Source organism: Puntigrus tetrazona, chromosome 16, assembly GCF_018831695.1.
Source record: "Puntigrus tetrazona isolate hp1 chromosome 16, ASM1883169v1, whole genome shotgun sequence".
Taxonomy (NCBI): domain Eukaryota; kingdom Metazoa; phylum Chordata; class Actinopteri; order Cypriniformes; family Cyprinidae; genus Puntigrus; species Puntigrus tetrazona.
This window is the reverse complement of record NC_056714.1, coordinates 18,159,297-18,180,961: the sequence shown is the minus strand read 5'-3', so window position 1 is coordinate 18,180,961 and position 21,665 is coordinate 18,159,297. Positions and strand designations below refer to the sequence as shown.

Below are 21,665 nucleotides of genomic sequence, written 5' to 3'. Positions count from 1 at the left end.
CATACATTGAGTCAGAAGTCAGCTAAGACATTGCCGGAAGTCAGGTATTTAGATAAATATCATTTTAAAATTAGAAATATTTTTGTATGTACTTGCGGATATATCCGATTTATGGAGCTTCAAAATAACGTCCGCTATCCACCAACATTACCAAGCTTGGAAGAGCCAGGAAAATTTTTAAAAACCGATTGTGTTCGTCCGAAAGAAGAAAGTCATATACACCTAGGATGGATTGGGGGTGAGTAACATATGCCCTAATTTAACTTTTTGGTTAAACTATTCCTTTAAAAACTGCACTTTTATGTTGTTTTTGCATGTCAGAAAGAGAAGGAGAAAAAATCTGCCGCATTACTCACAGCTGGAACAGTCTTCTCCACGCCAGCCGCTCTCACATTGGCAGCGATCAGGTGCTACGCAGCGGCCATGGACACACTCCTTAGTGCAACGGGCTACACACACACATAGAGCAGCAAGGGAAAAATAAACACAGAGAGATGAAAAATACAAAAACAAACCATTCAAAACCATTAAGGTAGAAGTTAACCGTCAATTTAATACTCACGAACACATTTACTTCTGCTCTCATAGAAACCGCGGCAGCACTGATACCTCCTCCGATAGTCCATTTTCACCACCTGCCTGTAAAGTGTTTTATAGGTGATCCTGGAGAGTGAATGAGAGAACCTCCATTTTAACCATGGAAAAATAAACAATTCAAGACCACACAATAGTCATTATTTCATTATCACAGCTCTGCTGTACTTGGAACATAACGTCTTCTGATTCAGTAGCTGTCTTGGATCAGCTTTTGGCACTTTTTTACAGAAAAGTATAATATTTAGAAATGTATTAAACATTCGGTACCCTTCCCATTCGCCTTATTTCAGATTAACCTTAAAAAGGCCTTTGGGAAACGCTGTAAGACCGGCAGGGAGAGTGAGTTTGCACGCCAACATTGTAATAAAGGGAGCGTGTGCGAACGCCAGCATCACAATTACTTGGATTCAAAGCAATTTTAAGATTGCACTGCCAAACCAAACAATCCCTCCGGTGACCAAAGCTGAAGGCCGAAAACCTCTGCAGCATGAAAGAATTCGTGCTGCGTTTAGTCTAAGTCAGCTCGCTGTAACTGTGAGTAAACGCATGAGCGCTTGTGTGTTTGTCGGTGTATGTCACCTGTGTCGGGTGCATTTGTTATCGTTCCAGGGTTCAGAGCAGGCCTCGTCGTACTTCACTTGGTCGAAAGGTTGAGCATATGATACCTTCACTGAAGTGGTAAAACTAGAAAGAAACGAAGATTTATGTTCACCAAATGCTTGTTATTTTGCATCATTCAACATGATGTACAACACAATGGCTGGAACTGTCCCCATTAAGTGTTTTGCTCATAGTCTGTAGGGTTCCGCTCGGTTTGTAGTGCTAAAACTGAGATGAGAATTAATTTTGTTCCCTCAGGAATTTATAATGGGTTTTTGGAATGACAGTTTTGGATTTATGAGTAAAAATAGGTCTGTGGTTAAAATTACTTGAAAAGGCTGTCACAGTTTTTTTTTTCTTACAACATAAATGGGTCTTTCTCAGAAATTTAAACTTTCAGTTAAAAAAAAAAATGTTTGAAAATGTTTGAGGTTTGGTTTTCTGCCATTAAAAATGATTTGATACAATTTAAAAACTGTAAAAAAAAAAAAATCAATCCAACAGCTTTCCCTTTAGCGTTGAAGGAATTTATTTTATATAATGAATTATTTAATTTAATTTAATTAAAGTACATCACAACTCAAACTTTCTGATCTAATTACATTTTTCAAAGTTCAAAAATTTCAAAAGTTACTAACAAATACAATTATTATCTATCCATTATCAAACAGCCTGTGCTTTAGGGTTGAAAGATTTTTTTTTAATGAATGAAGTACATCATAACACAAACATGAATTTTAAAACCATTGTGATAACCACCTTAAAAATAATCTCGGTAACACTTTACAACAATTATTGTAAAGTGTTAGCAGGATCTCTTTCTAAAGAATATTTCTGTACAAATGACTTATTATTATATACAGAGATTAAATAGTTTGACACAAGGGTCCTCAACCGGGAGTCTATGACCCCTAGGGGTCTGCCAATTAATGTTTAATCGCAAAGATTTTTTGTAAAAAAAATTAAAACATGGGTAGACAACATCACAAAGTGAATTTTAAATACAGCTCAATGTAATGACAGCAAAGGCACTCTCAGTCAATAACATACATACATACAACATAATTTATTCTTAATCATAACATGGTTAGTTACAATTAACACTGAAGGTCATATGCTTAATATAGCTCTGCTTGATACAGGGGGTCTCTTCTCCATGTCTTTATCTCCAAAGGGGTCCTTTCCCTGAAAATGTTGAAGACCCCTTGTTTAACCTGTAGCTTATGAACTTACACTTTTATACTCATGCTGTATAAAATAATTTTAAATCAGGTCTTGAAATAATTTATATAATCTTCCTACTTGGCTTACTTGGGTATCTTGTTTTAACATTTCCTTCATATTGAGACATTTTGACAGGATTTTGGTTGTGTTGTTGTTGTTTAACTTTTGACATTGATGTACTGGAGCAGATTCTCTCAACTTGGCACTGGCTTTCTCAGCTCTGTATCGGAGCAGATGATTCTTACCTTTCCCATAAGCTGCAAACATTTGAATCTCGGGGGTCCAGAGACAATGACAGTTCACACACGCAGCCCAAGACAAACAGGACCACACAGATCTCCTCCGTCTTCATCCTGCTGTAAAGAGAAAAACAGTCAACTAACTTGTAAAACTCTGCCTCTCAGAACTGTTGATGCGACACTGCAAGGCCAATGCAAAACTCTCCTTCCATTTTAAGACATATTGAAGCCATCTGGTTTTATTTATGAGGATGCTTTAGGCACTCCGTAGGAAAGGGACAGACAAGTCTCCCATGGTGAGGATTTTGGAGAATAACAGCAGCTTTATGAGCACAGGCTCTCAAACGCAGTCTTCAGAACAATCCCAAGATACATACTAGCTCTGTAAAGAGTCTTTTCTCCAGTATAGGAAAACTGCTAACCCTGAAGTGTCACAGAACCTTCCCTGTCTGGACACCTAGTGGAATTACTATTGCGTCTAAAAAGGTTAGCAAACATCACATGCTATAAAAGCATGGTGTACTGTCGTAACAAATTAAGTACTATTTTATTCTGCAGTCCTTTGCAGATGGATTGACGTGCATTAAAATATATGCCTAATTTTATATTTTAGCAAGTGGGTTGCTCCCAAGAGGAACATCATATTTGGGAGTCTGTGGCGTTTAAAAATTATTTAAAGCCTTGGTCCACTATACTTTATGAGTGAAGGAAACTCTTTACAGCGAATCACAAATCATCACTGCCTGTTCTGTTTGAAAATGAATAATGAAATGACTTTTGAACAATAACACTACAACTTCTGAAAAAGTCATATGAAAGGTCAGTTCATCATCAAACGCAAATCCTAAATCAAACTAGACACAAACAGAACGAATGAGACCAGAATATTGTGGGTACAAGTCAGGTTTTCATTAAGAGCTATAGGATTTTATAGGTCCCTTTACTGGGGTGGAGTATATTATCCCTGTTCTTTCTGTTTTTTAATTTTTTTCAGGACTTCATTAGAAAAAGTGTTCGAGACCGCATTAGGATTCCTGTGAGCTGAGAAACTAAGAGCATGTTTAATGAGCAGTGCACCGCGACAGAGAGTCTGTGACAAACAAGTGGTTTAAATCTACTCTGAACCTGAGGCTGCGTTAATTGCATTTACGTCTAAGTAAACAACAGCTTTATGCAGGAGCAGATGGATTTTTTGGAAATTGAGTACTTGTCTCTAGCAAGATATTTGGCACGTGTGAGGATGCTGACTGTTAAACTGCTACTTCAATACAAAATCCATTACATAAGTTTATGACACAATGAATATTAATGGCAAGTACTTTTAAGACACTCTAGATGGCACAGGCTGATGTGTCCTCAAAGTAAACCAATGATTTTAACCTCACTATACGACATGGCACAATGCGATTGGTTCATTTTGCGTAAGCAGCCAATGAGCTTTCTGCTTTACATTTAAATGGCTGGTTATCATTCACTTGAGCATTTTGTAGTTTTTCTAAAACCCTCCACCTTCCCCAGCTCCGCTTGCATAGATCTTCTATGGACTATATTTTATTTGCTACTTAGCCTCATGGCATAAACATACCTTGGTGCACTTTTTAGTAAGAAATAAAATACGTACCAACAAGTACATATCACGCCAGTTTCCAAAAGCAATTACAACTAGAGGCAGTAAAACTCTGACACCTTTTATTCCTTCTCCCACAAATTTACAGAGTTTTGATTAATAAAGTGTAACTTTTACACAATTACTTGAAGAATATCATGATATGACTGATGCTTTTGAATGTTAGCACCACATATATTCAGCTTCATATTTATGTTTTTTCCAAAGGCTGCAGGTTTGTTTGGTAGCTTATGGAGTATGGAGATGTGCTTGAGAGTCGAGGAGCACCTGTTTGAATCCCTAGAGTTTGAGAAACAAAGTTAAACTCTGTATTAAAGAAAGTTGAACATACTGTTCAACAAATGCATTTTATATCAGTTTTTTGGGTTAGGGTTGGTGTAGGTGTACATATTTCCAGCATGATAGAGCATTAACTTTTAGCAACAGTCCACGGATATTTGTATTTATTTGCAGCAGCAATAATCTAATCAAGCAATAAACAGCATATATTGTGAGTTACTTATGAAAAAGAACCAGTTCATTTGTGCACAAATCTGTCTTGCACTGTTTGTTGCTGCTTGCAGGAAAAACAAGTTTAACTAACGGCCTAGATTGTCGGTTGCAAGTATTTTGTTTTTCTTTTAGCTTTGTCCATTTGAGTCTCAGCTTGGAGTTCCAAGTAATATTTAAATAAGTTTGATCGCTCTTTCTAAACTGTTGCAGGACTGCAGGGCTTTGAAAGGTGCAGTATTAAGCCATGAGTTGATTTTAATGAGCCGAACAGATGCCGTGGCCGCACTCGACTGCTTTCATGTGGACAAATTATGGGGAGGACGCATTACACGGCACAAACAAGAACGGAGAGAGAGTGAGGGATTTCTTTCATCAACATTTTGTTTGCATCTGACACCAAGAATTGGTGCCACATTAAAAATGAGTACCATACGGCAGGATATTTTTAGGGAACACGCTCACAAATGTCAAGCGTTCTGCATCCGAGTAGTAGCGTGACTGAGAGTGCTCCGAGCACCAAACCAAAGACGTTCTGTCATTTAAAAGGCCCCACAATGCTGCTCCTGGGTTAAGATAAGGGCAGAATAGAAAATGAATGAAAACACATGTAGCCATCTGTTTCTGGCTGGGTCAGAATAAAGTGCTCGGGAAGAGTCCAAAGTCAATGCACAGATATGAGCTTTTCATGCAGTCAGATATTGCAATTTAATTTCCATGGTTTTAACTGTTTTTTATTATATGATAATAATTCTGAAATCCAGATAACTGAGAAGGCTTTGCGTGCATCAATATCTCAGAGTGTTTGTATGCTTCCTATGGAAATAAGCATGTGACATGATGCCCCAAAAATGACCGTCAAAAATATAAACTTCCTCATGAGTTTGAATCAGACTCAGTAAGAGCCATTTTCAGAGTTGTTAGTAAACAGCTAAAGAAATTCATGCAATCAGCAAATGAAAAAAAAAATTATCAAGAGATTCTGTAATTGTTCAACTAAAAAAGTCATGTTTTTTTTTATCTTTTATTGTAGTAGCTAATGGTCTTTTTGTGTGTGTGTGGATCTTTTCTTTTGGCCATAGTGTTGCACCACATGCTGTCTTTGAACATCCCGCCGTATGCATTTGTGGTTTTAACTGTGCAAAATTAAAAAATCTTTTGTGATCAGCCCCCTAAAATGTGTCCAGTGAGCTCAGATGGGCATGAAACTAGCCAAAGAGTACCTAGTACACTTGCAAACTACTTTTGGAAAACACACACAAAAAAAGAACACGCAGTCACAGTTTCTCGTAAGTCTATTTCAGCCTGGATCGGAGTAAATTAAGTTTGGATTAAAAAGGCTTCAGGTTTTAATGCTTGTGCTTGGGGTTAGATGCACATGGCATTGATCAGATTTCCTTATTTCCTTTCCTGTCCCTCTTTTCAACTGCTTGGGGCCGCATTCTAATTTAAGGAGAAAATATTAGTCATTATTTGGAACGGAGGAACACAGGGAAAGGAAAATAAGAAGAAAAGAAAAATGAGCCATCAAAAAAGACAGCCAAAAAGAGAGGGAAACAAAAAAGGAGAGCGAGAGGGGGAGAAAGGTTGCATAATATTTCTGGACCCTATGGACCCGCATGCATAAATAGTTTCTCATATAACATCTCATATAATCATTCCAGTTTTCCTCCAATTCCACAGACCACTGACAAATGTAGCAAAGAGCAGATATCCTGGCAGGATCCAACTAACACGCGCTCAGAAACACATATACTGAGACTGCCAAAACTGCTATGAAGTATATTGTGGAAAGGCTGGAAAATGAGAAAAATAAGCTCTTAAACAGTCAACATGTCTTTCTAATTCCACTGTTGTAGATGTCCACTTCAACAAAAAAATGGGATTTGTGTATTATTCGTAAAAATAACACACAAACCTCAACACCCCTCAAGAGAGCGTCCAAATCTGACATCAGGACTTGGAAGACGCAGAACTGAACACAAATTCATGGCCATTCGGAAAATGAGAGAAATACAGCTGGAAAGCCGGTGTATTTGGTCCTTCCGTTTTAAGAAAGATATAGTGTCAACACCGACAGTAACCAGATCTTTGGGAGCACAGCCAGCTGAAGCTTATCTTTGAGTGAGGTCATACTGTATGCTTGCTTCTCAAAGCATCTCTGCATACACACAATTTATTGTTGCAGCTTATTTGAGATTGCAATTTTTACATTTCATTTGATTCAATGGGACCTTACTGTTTTGTTGTATTCAAGCGGAAAAATGTATTGCTTTCTAGAGTACTTGAGAGGTAAATTTTGTACATTTGTAAAATAATTACAAAGAAACTGTAAGTGACACATTAAATTAAATTAAATTTTTAAATGGACGGACTGAAATAGTATTTTCTGATTTAAAAAAAAAACTCCAATTAACTTTGTGTTAATAATGACTTGTGACCAGTAATTAACCGTGATTAACCGTGATTAGTTAATGCAATTTTATAATAAGACAAAAAAAACAGGGTAACATTTAACATAAAACGTTATTATAAAACTAATTACATGGCTTTGTGGAATACTGCATTCTGATTGGTCAGTTGCCACATTCAAAGGTTTGCTATTCCTATATAACAACCAGTAAAACTAATAAGACAGGCTCATCCGGGTACTACGAATAATTTTGACTGTTAGTAATTATATGTATCACTCCGCTGTCACTGACAGTTTGGGCTTAAATCTTGCAGTCTAAATTTGTCAAATATTTCAACTATTTCGATTTATGTTTTGTGTTTTATTATTTAATTTTGTGGCAAAAAGCTGTGTAATAAGCGGGAGAAAAAATCTCCAGTTGGGCTTTATTCTGTGATAACAACCTGCTGGTTGTACATTAGCACTTATTTATTAAAGGCTATAATACATTATAATTAGTCTTAATGTGTGTTGCAATATGTTAACTGTTATCTTGTCCTAAATAATTGTAAGCAAATTTAAAATGCATAGTGTAATGAATTGATAAGTGTTATAATGCATTTATAGTGGTTACAATTATTCATGAGAGCATCATACAGGCTTTTTGAAAGTAAAAAAGTACTTTTTTACAACGTTATATTTAACAGTGAGAACCTGTAAATTGTTATTCCCAGAATTTTTCATTGAAATTAATTTATTATTAAGTTAAAACATATTAGTACTTCATTAGGAAAATGAAATGGTTACGTGAAATGTTTTTGGTTTGTTTGTTTTACTGTGAATTTTAATTAGGATTGTAAAACCTAAAATGTTGCTATCATATTATTTTTAGTTCTGTAACCACAGTTGTCAGTATTTTACAAAAAAGTTTCAGTGTAAACTAACTTAAATATAAAGTAACATAGTAGTCAGATCTATATTTATTAATTTATTCGTAAATGAATGCAAATCTGGATATTCATTAGGATATATAGTAACAGTAAAATAGCCTGTTATCACCAAACAAATCACTGTATGATAATTATATGTCATATATTTCTCAGCAATAAGGTGGTAACATGTTTTTTTTTTAAGTAAAGAAACCCACAACTCCAGAGATGCAGGTAATTCTCCATGCACTATCTTTCTTATCAATATTGGTGTTAATCCAGAAATGCAGAAATGCAGACGTTTCTCCATTGATGTTTAGCTGTAGTACAATTAGGATATGACAGTTGGTCGATGTGTTTTCCAAAAGGTTTTAACATTTTTCAACTCCCGGTGCATAGATATACGAACAACACAAACTTCTTCTATTGAAAACACCTGAAAAAAATACACTAGGCCACTTTGGTGGACACACACCCTTATTCTAATCCTTCCAGCCTTACGTTTGCTCATTGCAAACATCGGCATCACTTTTAATTTATCCATGCTGGCAAGTCATAATGATACAAGCAGCGTTAATTAAAATAATATAAGCAGCATTTTATGTACACCTATCTTCAGATCAAGTTGTTCTTTGCCTGCGTTGTGCATTAAATTAGTTTTATGCACACCTAGCCATGCATCTCTTCCATTATTTCAGGATTATAACGATAGTTGTTTGAGCTAGCGTGCATTAATTTTCAAAGCCGAAAGGAGACAGAGTTCATGACTGCATTAACCACTCAAACCAAAGTCAAACTCAGTTTCAATCACATTTAACCTCAGCGAAAACAACCTCATAAAAACATCTCAACAGACTGAGAGTGAGCGAAGGGTTACTACAGTGTCTATTACAACAATGATCTGCTGCTGACCCGCTCCTGTTCTGGCAAGTACGGATGCCACACTGTTGTTTACCTTGCCAGAAAGAGCAAAGAGATGAGGTAAAGGAATAATACAAAGCTGACTGTCGTCTGACCAAACCCCTAGTTCTGGCTCAGACACACTAACTCCAGTTAAACCAGTAAATCTAAGTTACGGTAAACTGGCATAAAAGCCCCATAATATAAAACATCTGGGGCTGAATTTCAAAACACACTCTCAGCCTCCGCACCACAGAGTGTTTAGCTGGCTGTGGTCTGGGTTCAGTGTAGCGCCACATAGTGTGTGTCTATGAGTCTCTGAGTCTCTGAGTGTGGGGGTGGGGGGTAGTGAACCCCTCATCAATAAACCAGGGGTTAGTGAGTCAGTGCAAGATCAAACCCCACCCGTTTTTCCATGTTTAATGCTACACTAATCGCAAAGGCTGCGGTGATGTGTATTACTATGGTAAACGCTTGGGTTTGGTGAACCCACTGACTCACTGTGAGCTTTTTGTGTTGCAGATTCACACTGTAAAATCATATGTTTATGTGTCTGCTAGAAAAATAATAGTCACGCCAAATGCGCCTCGATTTGAGCTGGCTGGTTTTTTGCAGCTTGGTGCAATTTTGTTTACGCACATTACCTACCTCATAAAAAACATTAGAGCCACACAAGAACAGCAGAGTTTGGTGGGCTTGTGGGAAGGCGTCATATAGGGACCAGGTCTAAACCACCAGAATATCCACTTACAGGCCATACAAGCCATAATTACAATGGAAAATCACATAAACTGGCAGCTAGAGTCTGTTCTGATGCATCTCAAGTGACAGTGGATACATTTCAGTTGGAATGCAACTTGGCAAAGACCATTTAGATAGGTTTAAATATATATGTTTTAAAAAGAGTTAACAGCGTATTTTACATTTAATGGTGTTCTATTCACAAAAAAATAATTTCAAATATTATAAATTAGCAGTGTTCTTTTCTCCATCTTGTCCTGTTGTAAGAGAATAACAGAAGCATCTCCACTTTTGATGAATAGTAATAGCTAGAACGTTGACCTTTCAGGCCTTGTTAGACACTTAAATTTTCATTCTCTAATTTATCCCCAAAGCAAATAATGTCTCGAGCTCTCTATTTTTGCATTGCTGTTGGGTTATGCCACAAACGCAGCACAATTTCGCATCTTTCTTACAGCAACACGTTTCTGTTTTTACTTTTAACTGAAAGACAAAACACAGATCTTCGAGGGGAATGGCCGTTCACTGCACAGATGGATTTGCAATACTGTTCTTCACAGTGTGAGTAACAGAGGTCTCAAACCCAAACACTCTTAGCAGATGAAGTGACATGTTGGCTGCTGTCTGCCAGCCCTTAAGCTGAAACACCCCTATACCAGCTTTCACATGCTGTTGCCCAAGAAGTTAAGATGGAAACCATATAAACACCACTGTAAAGTACTGCCTGAGAAAGAAAATCTGAATGACTAAACATGCCTTCTAAAAAAACATCAAACGTTTTTGCATTACATTTTAAGGTCTTTTATGTATTTTCTAGTATTTTTCTAGTGTTTTATTACATTTTATAGACATATAACATGCATATGCAAATATTTTAGTAAAAATGTATTCTGTCTGTATAAAGTGTGTGTATGCATTTTTGTGACATATTAGGACATAAATTTGTATAAAAACATGGGTATGACACTTACTAAACACAGTATAAAAATGTCTCTACACATTAAACATATAGCTTCCTTAATATTTTTGAAAGGAAGGGGATCATAATATTTAGGGGTTCTTGGCAGGGGCTTCACTAGACCCTTTTTATTTTATTCTGTGAAATGCCACTGTGCCCCAGTTAAATAAATCCTTATGTTAATAGAGATTTCTATATACCGACTTGAGAATCTTTTTTGCTGATAAAATTTCAGCAATCAAATCATGGTGTTTTTGATCATCTGTTTAGATTTGCTACTGACACACTATTCTGATTGGTCAAAAATGGGTATGAATCTGTTTGAGGTTTAGTTTGATTCTTTTGGACAGTTCAAATCACAGTTGGACAGTTCATGGACTGAATCATTTCAGAGGTATTTCACATCAAGATACTTTGTTTAATAAGAAAAAACACAAATGAGCACTTAATGAGCAAGATACAATATGTACTTACAATCGAATGTTTGAAAAAACATGCAGTTGTACTTTGCTTGCATTTTGATAGTCCACTTTAGACATTTTACTATCTGAGAGAAACTCCCTGCCATGTCAACTAATTCTCATTCATTTGCAACTACATGTCTTCTAACTCTGTAGTATACTGTTAGGGTAGGTTTACGGTGAGTAGAATAAGTTGACACACACTTTTCAAGTTTTTCATAGTTTGTTGTGTTTTTTTTTTTTTTTATAAAGATTTGAAGATATTAAGTATCTTAATATATTTAGAACAATGATCAGTGATATTAAATTCAGAGCAAATTCAGTAAACACCTGATCATTCTCTCCTTACAGGCAAGCAGATGAGCGCAGAATATGAACATTATGTACTAAATGGTTCCATATTTTTTATTTATTCTTTTTAATAATGGTTTTCTTTTCTTTATATTCTGGGTTCATCTGCTTTCATGTACAAAGTACATTACTAATGCATAACTGCATAAAAATAACTGGCGGTCAGTGGAGCAAACCTCGTTTTTCCCTCCAGGTGGGTTTTCCTATAGGATGTGATTCAAGTGATAGTGACAGGAAGTGAATTGGGAGAGAAAGTAGGGGAGCAGGAAAGGTCCATGAGGCCAACAGATTACACGTTTTTTCAAATCTCCGTTTTGCTTTGAAGGAGGAACAGACCCAAATTCAAGCTATTTACAGCATTGATTCTTTTTTATTTGTACAATCTTATGTTGCTTTTATGATGAGATTGTGTTCCTTTTACAGAAAAAAGCACAAATTTCCTCCTTTAGCGCTTCGAATAAGAAATCCAAATAGGCTTATAAAGACATAAAGCAGCATGATTGAAAGATCAACATCTGTTCGATAGCAAAACGTTTTAGAACTAGCTGCAGGATTCTGTGAGACTGACAGTGTCTGGTCTCATTGGGTTTGGCTGTGGAACAGAAGCTTATGTCATGCTGGTCTGTAGCTCCTCTAAAAAGAGAAAAACAGGATATGTGGGGGCCCTTCCTCCTTTATCGCGCTCTCTTAACACCCGCCATCTCTCTGGGGTCAGACAGCACTCTTCCACACTCGCACGGCCCACAGAGACCGACCTGACCACTCCACACATCAAAGAGCACGATTCCATCAGCAACCACACCTCTGCGTCCGCTCCATGTGTCTCAGAAGCAAACCCGACCTCGTGTGTTTGTGTTGGTGAGCGGTAACTGATTCTAGACCCGAGGTGGTTTTGTGCCCAGCTGGCTTATGTCATGGCTTATATCCGCATTACCTCACGCCTGGAGGAAACTCCAATCGCACAGACACCCCGATAAGGCCGCTGTCATCACAGCAGTTGTGTTGTGGTCGTGCTAAAGCTGACAACAGTCCCCTATAAACAGAAAAACTTTCTCATCAGGGTGTGTTTTGCGATTTAAAGCGGCGTAGACAGTGCGACCAAAAATGGACAGATGAGTCTTTATTTTTGGCTTTGTCTGTTGCGATATTTCAGCAGGAGTGTTTTAAGTGGTGTTAAGTTTTCTGCCATTTAAAGGCATGGAGCCGAGAGCTCCTGAGGCCTTGTGGGGGACCTCACAGTTTGACAGCTGGTTCCTGCTAGACATTGTCGACCATATAACCACATGCTACATGACTGTGGCTTCACTGGGCCTGAGACACGTGGTGGCCAAACAAACAAAACACATTTCTATCCAAACGCAGGGTTGTTTTTTTTTAATATACTCGGCCTTATTTTTTCAAGTATAGGTGCACACAACCGCACCAAATCAAATTATATTCACATAAAAGCTCACATACTCGTGTTCACGAACTTTGGTGAGTGTCGCCATGCTAAACCAAACCCTCAGAGGCAGAGAAGTTAAAGAGATGGGCACTTCTGAGGTTTGAGCTCTTTAAAAAGACATGACCGAGCACCACCATAATTACATGGGCCATAATTTATATGGCCCAGATCATGTAGAGGCAAAAACCAAAGCAGAAAAAACTAACTTTGCATATAAGTCAATCTTTTTGTTTTAAATGTAATTTTAATGTAACTCTTTTTCATTTGATAACTGTTATCGTTGCCCGTATATTTAAGTGTAAAGTGGATCAAACATCCACTTTCATGACTCAAAACTATGACATCTGAAGTATTTATTCTTGATATGAATGTTTTTCCGAACAGGAATATGACAATAATTACAATGGAATGTTGATTTACACCGCAGAATGACTCTACACATCCTTATCTAACGGGAAATGCTTTCTAGCTTACCTCTTCCTCTTACTCACTTCTTCCTCTATTCCTCTATACTTCCAGCGTGGTCCAAACACAAATATCACGACAGATGCATATTGACTGACATATCGCTCATGACTAACTGGCTTGAACTTTACTTCAATTAAGAGTACTACTTATGCACTATACACATTTTTTTATATTAAGCCTAAAATGTGATTTAACATATTGATAATGATTGTGTGATCCTTGAATAATATCATTTTTTAAACGTAATATAAAGTGTACAGTATACTAGCAACACTTCCACTTTCAAATGCACTTCAGTATTTCTTGGACATCAGCCCTACTTCTGTGCAATTAAAGTGCATTTAGTACAAAATTAGTTTCATTTAGCAAACTTTAGGTATGCAAGGTATTTTTTAAAAGTACATGTATAAGTAAATGAATTTGTAGTATGGTTAGCATGAAATAAATATATTTTAGTATATTTATTTGTGCTATTTTTACCTCATTTAATCTGTAAAAATTAGGTTTGCTGGTATAACTGGATTTATATATTTTGGTTCAGTGATGTAAAATAATATTTTTGACTTAAACCAGTTCATTTAGTTCACTTTGTTCAGGTGACCTTTTGTTTTCAGTGTATTGTAAATGTCTACTAAACGGATAAATGTAAATATTATTGTTTCACATATAAATCCTCACCTCAAATCCATGCAAAATTTACTGTGCAATTTACAAAAGGTTTTTTTTTTAGTTCTATCAACTGTCAAAACACAATGAGCTCCAAAGTGTTGTAGGTTTTAGTGTTAAGACATGCAAGCAATTTTAAATCTAAAGGGCATGAGAAACTAATTATGACAGTCTGAGATTTTAAGTTCTATAAACAGATTTTTTTTTTAAGAAAGAGGCTTTGAGAGAAATTACAAGGATGTTTTTCAGTTTTTGTTTCTTCCCAAAGGGACAGATGAGGTTACCCTCTTAATTTCAGTGACACAGCCAAACATTACATCATGACCGTTCCTTCAACATGATTTATCTTCCTTGTTTTCAAATACACACAACAGAAACTAGTGGACACTATTCTTTTGTTCCAAACAAGGAAAACTAGATACTCTTTAAAAAAATGTAGGCTCTTATAATCTTCTGCTTATTGCACTTGGGACTGTGACCCAGTTTAGGTAATTGCTCTCTAAAACTTGTCACAATGATTGTTGCCGAAGACTGATTGGAAGAAGACTGAGTTCAATTTTAGCTCCAGCTGTGCCGGCACGTCAGTCACAATTTCATGAATGATTGGCCAGTAGCTTAGACTACAGGACAAAGATGAGCAGCGTTTCCTCTCCCAGTTCAACAAAGTGTACAGTATGTCATCCACAGAAAGGAAATGCAGAACAAATGTGTATGTGTGCAAAGAAACAGCCAAGTCGATCGTCACAAAGCCCACATGAGCGTACTTGAACTCCACGTGCACATATGCAGGCCTATATATACAGCTCTTTTAAAATGGGGGGTCTCTGGTGTGACGCCCCTTCCCCTGCAAGCTAAATTGATTGCAGATTTCCATGAGCGCAGAGCTGGCCTGTGTGTGTGAGGCCCTCAGGAGTCTGGGCGTACAGTCAGAACACATGCGAGAGAAAGCAAGGAAGAGAAAAAGAGTGCCGCGGTCCCAATAGGACCCAAAGGAACATCACTCCATGCAGGCTGGAGACCCAGAATCACAGCTGTGGAGTCAGCTGAGCAACCTCTCGGTGGGGGACATTTTCCTGAAAGAACTTCTGTCAGCACCATCAACGTAACAACTGTGGAATTGTGCTGTGAAATAATAGAAATATGAGCTCAAATCAAACATCAAAACGTGAAATTTACAATAGACAACATCAGCTTAAGTGATTAGCTGTTCAGATGGGGTTCCCCAAAATGTCTGACCTAGTGAATTTCAATACTTTTATTGTCATCTGTACAAATTTGTAAACTAAAATTTTAGAGGAATTTTGTAAAAAAAAAAAAAAAAAAGATTACTTAAGATTTAAAGATTACATTTTCTGCTGAAAAAAAACAACATATGCTGGTTAGTTATGGTTTGATGGCAGGTGGTTTGAACTGGTCCTTAATTGGTCCTGAGCTGGTTTAAGTGGTCATGTGCTGGTCCTAGCTCCTGCTCATAACCAGCTAAGGACCATCTTAAAGCATCTTAAACTCAAAGCAGCTGCCATGCTTTAAAACATTTAGGGATTATACTAAAGGTGCTCAAAAGGTTTTTCATGGTGATGCTATAGTAGAACCATTTTTGTTTCTACAAAGAACCAATCAGTCAAAGGTCAAAGGCTTTTAAAGGGTTTTTTTACAATGTATAGAACCTTTTTTGGCCACTGTTCATTGTTTTTGTGAAACGGAAAGGTTCTTTATGAAACCATTTAGACACACATTTTTCATACTTTAATTTTTAGAAATTCTAGATTTTTCCAAATTTATCCAGATCTGGAAATTAATAAATTCAGTTTCCATATATTTGCACAGTGCATGAGAACCCTCCTCAATAAAGAATCCTCTTCTTTAATACATTTCCTTTTTAAAAATAGCACTGATGTGGTCAATCAAACAATCTAATCGTTTAGTCTTTTAGGCAAAACAAGCAGTCCACACATTTGCTTGACTACTCGTTGACAAGATTTTTTCATTATGTACAATATATTTCATTCATTTAATTACAATGAGCTACGCTGACAGCTGCTCAGACAGTTCTCATCATCTCATATATCACCAGCATCACCGAAGTCCTCTCACTGTGTTTTCAATCACACCATTTCATTTTGCTTAAGTTTAGTTAATGAACTGCCACAGGACTGAAGGGAGATAACAGACTCCATCCCCCCTGAATCTGGTCTAAATCAACATGCTGTTGGCTGGCAAATTTATTTGCAAACTAATATGAACAAAAGCTCAATCTGCACAGCTAAGGAACTTTTCATATGTGTGTTTTTTCTCTTGTCTGTGGTGTTTTATTGTATGGCCTGGGCAGTACTGGATGTCCTGGGTATAGTAAAGCTGTCCCACACAGGAATTTACCTTAAGAGGCCCATTTATTTATGAGACAGAATAACAAACATTTGGATCAGGACGAGGTGGCTGCTGTGCCTGTGCGGACAGATGGACAAACTGCAACAGGTTGTACTGATGAGAAAGCTAATGCTGTGATGACTGAATTCGTGTCCATATTTTTGCATTTTTATTTATTCATATTTTTCCCCCAATTTTATTACATTTTCAGAGATTTGGATCAGGCCTGGATCTATTCAAGCGAGTGTGACATACAACACTGAGCCTCCCCTAAGTGCAAAGAGGAGTGCAGCATTCAGAAAAGGCATTAGGACTGAATCCAGGTGCGTGATGAAACAAAAGCCTTCATGGTTTTGCAGCAAAATATCTTTTCAAAGCAACGGTAAAATATTTTTATGTTTGCCAGCTTAAAGATGTGCTGTTTCTCTTATAGCTTTTGATAAAATGCGTGCGTGGGGATAACGCCGAGATAACGTTCGAATGAGGGAATTCGGGGATTTGGTACCACACAATATCATTGCATCATACGTTTGCCATCATTTATCTCCCCAGAGGAAGTCAATCCGCTGCCAGTACATTCTTCCTAAAGCTTTCTGATTTACTCAACTGGCCATCGCTGCAGAGCCCTTCTGGAGAGCGAGGAGGAAGCCTGCTCCTTATTAAAACCTTCTTTTTATCGCCTTTTTACAGCTGAAAAAATAACCAGATGTTTCTGAATTTGAGCATTTGCAAGTAAAGAGGTTTTCACCAGAAGAAAAGAAACGCATCACTCTCTGTCTGCCCTGAAGGTGACTCCGTGGAAATGCTTCTATTCTCTTCCTCCTCTCACTCTCGTCACAACAAAGACTATAGTTTAACCCCAAAAGAGAGGATTCTTAAATGGTAAAGATTTAAAATTTAAGTTGATTTTAGTTGATTGAAATTACTGAAATTTTATTACAACGTTTTAATTTAGTATTTAGTATATAATTTAGTTGACTGCTTTGATCTCTGAAGCTGAATTTTCAGCAGTCATCACTTTTGTGTCACAAAAAAATAGAAATTCTATGCTGCATTTATTTATTATCATTTATTATCAATGTTGTGCTACTTAATATTTACGTGGGGACTGTGATGTTTTAAAGTTTTGTTTTATGAATTTAAAGAAAATAAAGAACTGTAATTTATTAACGCGCCTTGATAAAAAGTATTATAAATCAATACTGACTCCAAAATGTACTTTTTTCTAAGCGTTTAATATACATATTTGTTTGACATATTTGTTTGATGAATGGATTAAAAAAACACAATTCATTTGAACTAGGAATCTTTTGTAACATTATAAATGGCATACTGGCACTTTTTATCCGTTTATTGTTTCCAAGTATTTATTTCTTATAAAAAATATCACATTGACCTCAAACTTTTGAACAGTAGTGTGTGTGTATATATTTCTATATCTTTACTAATTTGAAATGCAGCTAAAGACTATGAATCTGATTCCAAGGTTGTACATCTTCAACAACAAGGCAGAAAAAACAGGATGAGAGGGAGAAGGAGGGACAGAGAAGAGGGCAGGTATTTACCAGATTCTGGTCTCAGGATGTCCTGGGCACAAGAGAAGACAGGAAACACAGGGGCAATTTCCTATGCTTCCAACAAAAAAATGAACCCAAATTAAGTGACGTTTTTTTTCCATGCAAATCTTTCTTCCATTCGCATCGGATGTGCTTGAGGATTCATTACTTAATGTATTGATGTTTACAAATCCTCAGTCCTCAGGTCTCTACTATCTCCTCCTCTGATTCCGAAGGACACCAGGGAGTTTACCAGAAAAAAACTATAGGAAACATCTTGAGAGAGAATACAGGTCTGTCATCAAGTGACCATTTCCCTTTGGTGGACAGCACTGCACACTCACAATACACATGTATAAAGTCAAAGCTCTCTATTTTTGTGCGTCTCCCACGTACTTATAAAAGATCGTTTGTCCTGACCTCATATTTTACCACAATGAATTTTCCGATTGGATCTCGTGGGACAATCTTCAGCACAGTGCCAGTATGCCTTTTCCATAACACTGAAGCAAAAGGAAAAGATGAGGAGGGTTATTATTTTCCCCCTGTCGTCTACCTGATTTAAAATACAACCCTGAGACAGCGGGAGGACAGAGGTAAAATCAATGGCTACAGGTCTGAGTTCAAATGTCAATCCCAAATATGAAGGACCGGATTTTTACGCAACATTGGCTTTGTTTTGACTGAAGGGAATGACAGATATAACTGTTATAAATCATAGCCCCTTTCTGTATCGCAACAATTACAAAAAGGGCTTTACTGCCAGCTGTGGTGGTTGTTTTTCAAGAGTTCTCCACTTAAACACTTGCATGAGATTTACAAACACAACTATGTTTCTATATTTCACCCTAGATGGGTTATTTGTCTTTTCTTCCGCGCAAACAGACCGTGCAAAACAACATCAGAGTCACTTTCCCCTCTCTTAATGACTACCAGCTCTGCGGCTGTGCTTCAGTTCTCTCCAAGGCCGACCAACTTTCAGATCTGAGATCTTCTCACTGTCTCTACAAGTGTGGTGGTTCCGCAGTGAAAATAAACAAGGATGCGCAAACAAAAATGCAAAATGAATTGCCAAAAAAGTCAATGGACAAATGGACAAATAAAAAAATGGGAACAGCTTTAGGAAGAAGTCCACAGATCCAAAGCCCTCCTTAGGCCTCTGCCTGCAAAAAGCATGAGTTAGAGAGGCTTATGTAAGCATGTGGTGGAAATATTACCCACTGTCTTCATCCGTTAACACAACACCCCCATCTCATCACCGCTGACCTCTGTATGTTCTTCATGCTATTTTATCTTACCCTAACCTCATATAAAGTCCATTTTTGACATGTAGAAGGTTAAAGGATTTAAACGGATAAAGACAGTTTAAAGATTTACAAAACCTAAAATCCGATATCTTTTTTTTTAATGTTTACAAAAACAATTCCAGTTTATTAGCTGCTAATTTGCAATTAATTTCATGACATAAATTATCTCATAACGCAAACAGCTGTGAACTACTGAACCAAGACCCCCTGGTGTAATCTGAAGAATTTCAGTTAAAGAGCCTGTGCCAACCCAGTGCTCATGACCCAACAAAGAAATCATATCCACAGCAGATGTTTTTTTATGAGGACCTCAGTATGCTGCTGTCAAGGTGAAACGTTTCTCCTGTGGAAATCAATTAGAGTCTCTGCTCTCCAGATGTGGAACCATTGGCAGGTACGAGTGATTTTTTTCTGAGCTCCTAGTCTGACCTGTTTTAGGGGATATTGTGGTCTGGAATAAAAAGATGGCGAAACAGGTAGAGGACTCGTTTTAATCAAGAAGCGAAGTCAAGGTCAGTGTCACCTGGATCTAATGTGCTTTTGGCCGGTTGTGGTTTTGCAGGGATCGGGTTTGCTTGTGTCTGCAAGCGCCTGACACTTTAGAATGCTAAAAATCTGTTAGATCAACAGCAAAAGAGCAAAAACATTGGCAGAGCATTTGATATGACTCACAAAAAGATTAAATGTGTGTGTCATTCCAACATTCTCCTTCAAATAATACAGCCGTGACACAGATATTTGTATTATGACAGGCATCACATACAAAGTACATGTCGTTTTTAAACATAGGCTAATAAGATAGGCTACAGTGTGCTGTTTTGTTATGCAAATGATGAAAAAGGGTTGTTTTTATGGAAAAAACATAAGATGAATAAAGCAGCACCTGCTTCAGATCACAAACACATGTCTGATTTTGTCTTAAAAAGTCACGTCTATGTTTCAGCAGCCAATTTACACCTTAATTACAGGAAAACCACTATTTTTCAGTTATTGGCTTAGTTTTTTTATACAGTTGTGTGTGAGCTAATGAAATGTATTACCAATGTATTGTTATTCTGTTTGAAGTCTAGGTTTACATGTTTAACATTATTAATTATCTCATTTTGGTTCCATGAATGATACGGTTTGTTTGAATACTGTATTCAGTTTAAGAGTGAGCCCCAAGAAAAAGCAATCACATAATCTCATCAAAACCAGACTTTAAGAAGTAGGTCAGGACAGAAGATGGAAACTTCAACAGAAATAACTTCGGGCCAAAGATGCGAAACGAAGTAGGCTATACACAAATGTGATGCAGTCAAGCAACCGATCGCGTCCTTTGCGGTATGAAAAGTCTTACTTTACATTCGGGTGTATTGTGAGTAGCGTAAACTTTCTTACCTTACTGGAGAAGTGGCATGGAACTTTATTGAGCGAAGAGACGGAGTGCTCCGGCGATCAAGACGCTCTCGCAGACGTACGTCCTTTTGTAGATTTCTTTGGAAGCGGTGTCTTACTCCCAAAGTGATCGCTGAAGCGGTGTGTGCTAAATCACTCTCCGTGTCTCTATCCTGTGCGCTGGAGAGCGCGCGACACTGACAGAACCTCAAAAACAATCGAATCGCGAGTGCGCGAGGAGTGGGTCAACTCTACGCCTACTCTATTCTCTCCCTCCCACTCTTTAGTTCTAACTATAGTTTAGTGTAAAAGTATAGTACAGATGGGCATACGACTGTCATTACAAAACACAAAACAATACAATCTTAACAAATGATGGAGCCTTTACATTTCCATACACTACACATTATAGGTTAGACTAATGTTCATAGCTAAGAGCTAACTTATGTACTATTTTTATTTACTTTTTGTTGTATGCATTCCAGAAACCCCAATGATATTAAAATTATGGGGATAATTCGGCTACGTAATGAACCTAATAATGTTTAGGTGCTAGCAAGCTGTTACGTTTCATGAATCTCTTCATAAATGTTATTCAAATATTTCCCTCAGCATTTTACCATCAATTATTAGTAGAAATGTGACTATCCATTGTTGCTTATGTAAGAAGTCAAGCAATACAAAAAACAAACAAACAAAAAAAAACCATAAGAATTAACTTTTTTTTATAGATGCAGTAGGTAATCAATCATATCATATCAAGCACATAGCAGAATTATTTACAAGGGTTTTTACACCATTGTCTACAAACTTAGATTTGGAGATTGAATAAAAATATTAACTGAAACTGAAACACAACTATTGTCTGTTTTAGGATGGTCTGGAAAGTTAAATAAGGGATTTGGTTAAAATGGGGGAGTAAAATGGAAAATTCAGGATCTGGAACATCAAAGCTTTCTAAATTACTATTCG

General features: G+C 37.1%; 1 protein-coding gene and 1 long non-coding RNA gene across 4 annotated transcripts in view; one reads left to right on the top strand and one right to left on the bottom strand.

The window, feature by feature from the left end:
- The window catches only part of LOC122360777, a 26,262-nt gene extending 8,640 nt beyond the window's left edge, over positions 1–17,622 (top strand). The window contains exons 2-4 of one of the 2 annotated variants that reach the window (XR_006252837.1): positions 16,416–16,561; positions 16,665–16,776; positions 17,006–17,622. This is a non-coding gene — a long non-coding RNA (uncharacterized LOC122360777). Of the gene's footprint in view, positions 1–16,415; positions 16,562–16,664; positions 16,836–17,005 lie in introns of both variants that reach the window. The other variant, XR_006252838.1, reaches the window with a different exon arrangement.
- Positions 1–20,939, bottom strand: part of pear1 (platelet endothelial aggregation receptor 1) — a 34,788-nt gene extending 13,849 nt beyond the window's left edge. The window contains exons 1-5 of one of the 2 annotated variants that reach the window (XM_043261631.1): positions 20,697–20,939; positions 2,667–2,774; positions 1,177–1,281; positions 563–663; positions 357–449 (exon numbers count right to left, since the gene is read on the bottom strand). In XM_043261631.1, coding sequence (XP_043117566.1) covers positions 357–449; positions 563–663; positions 1,177–1,281; positions 2,667–2,773 — 406 coding nt within the window. In that variant the 5' untranslated portion in view covers position 2,774; positions 20,697–20,939. Of the gene's footprint in view, positions 1–356; positions 450–562; positions 664–1,176; positions 1,282–2,666; positions 2,778–20,696 lie in introns of both variants that reach the window. The other variant, XM_043261630.1, reaches the window with a different exon arrangement.
- Between the last annotated feature and the right edge of the window lie 726 nt (positions 20,940–21,665).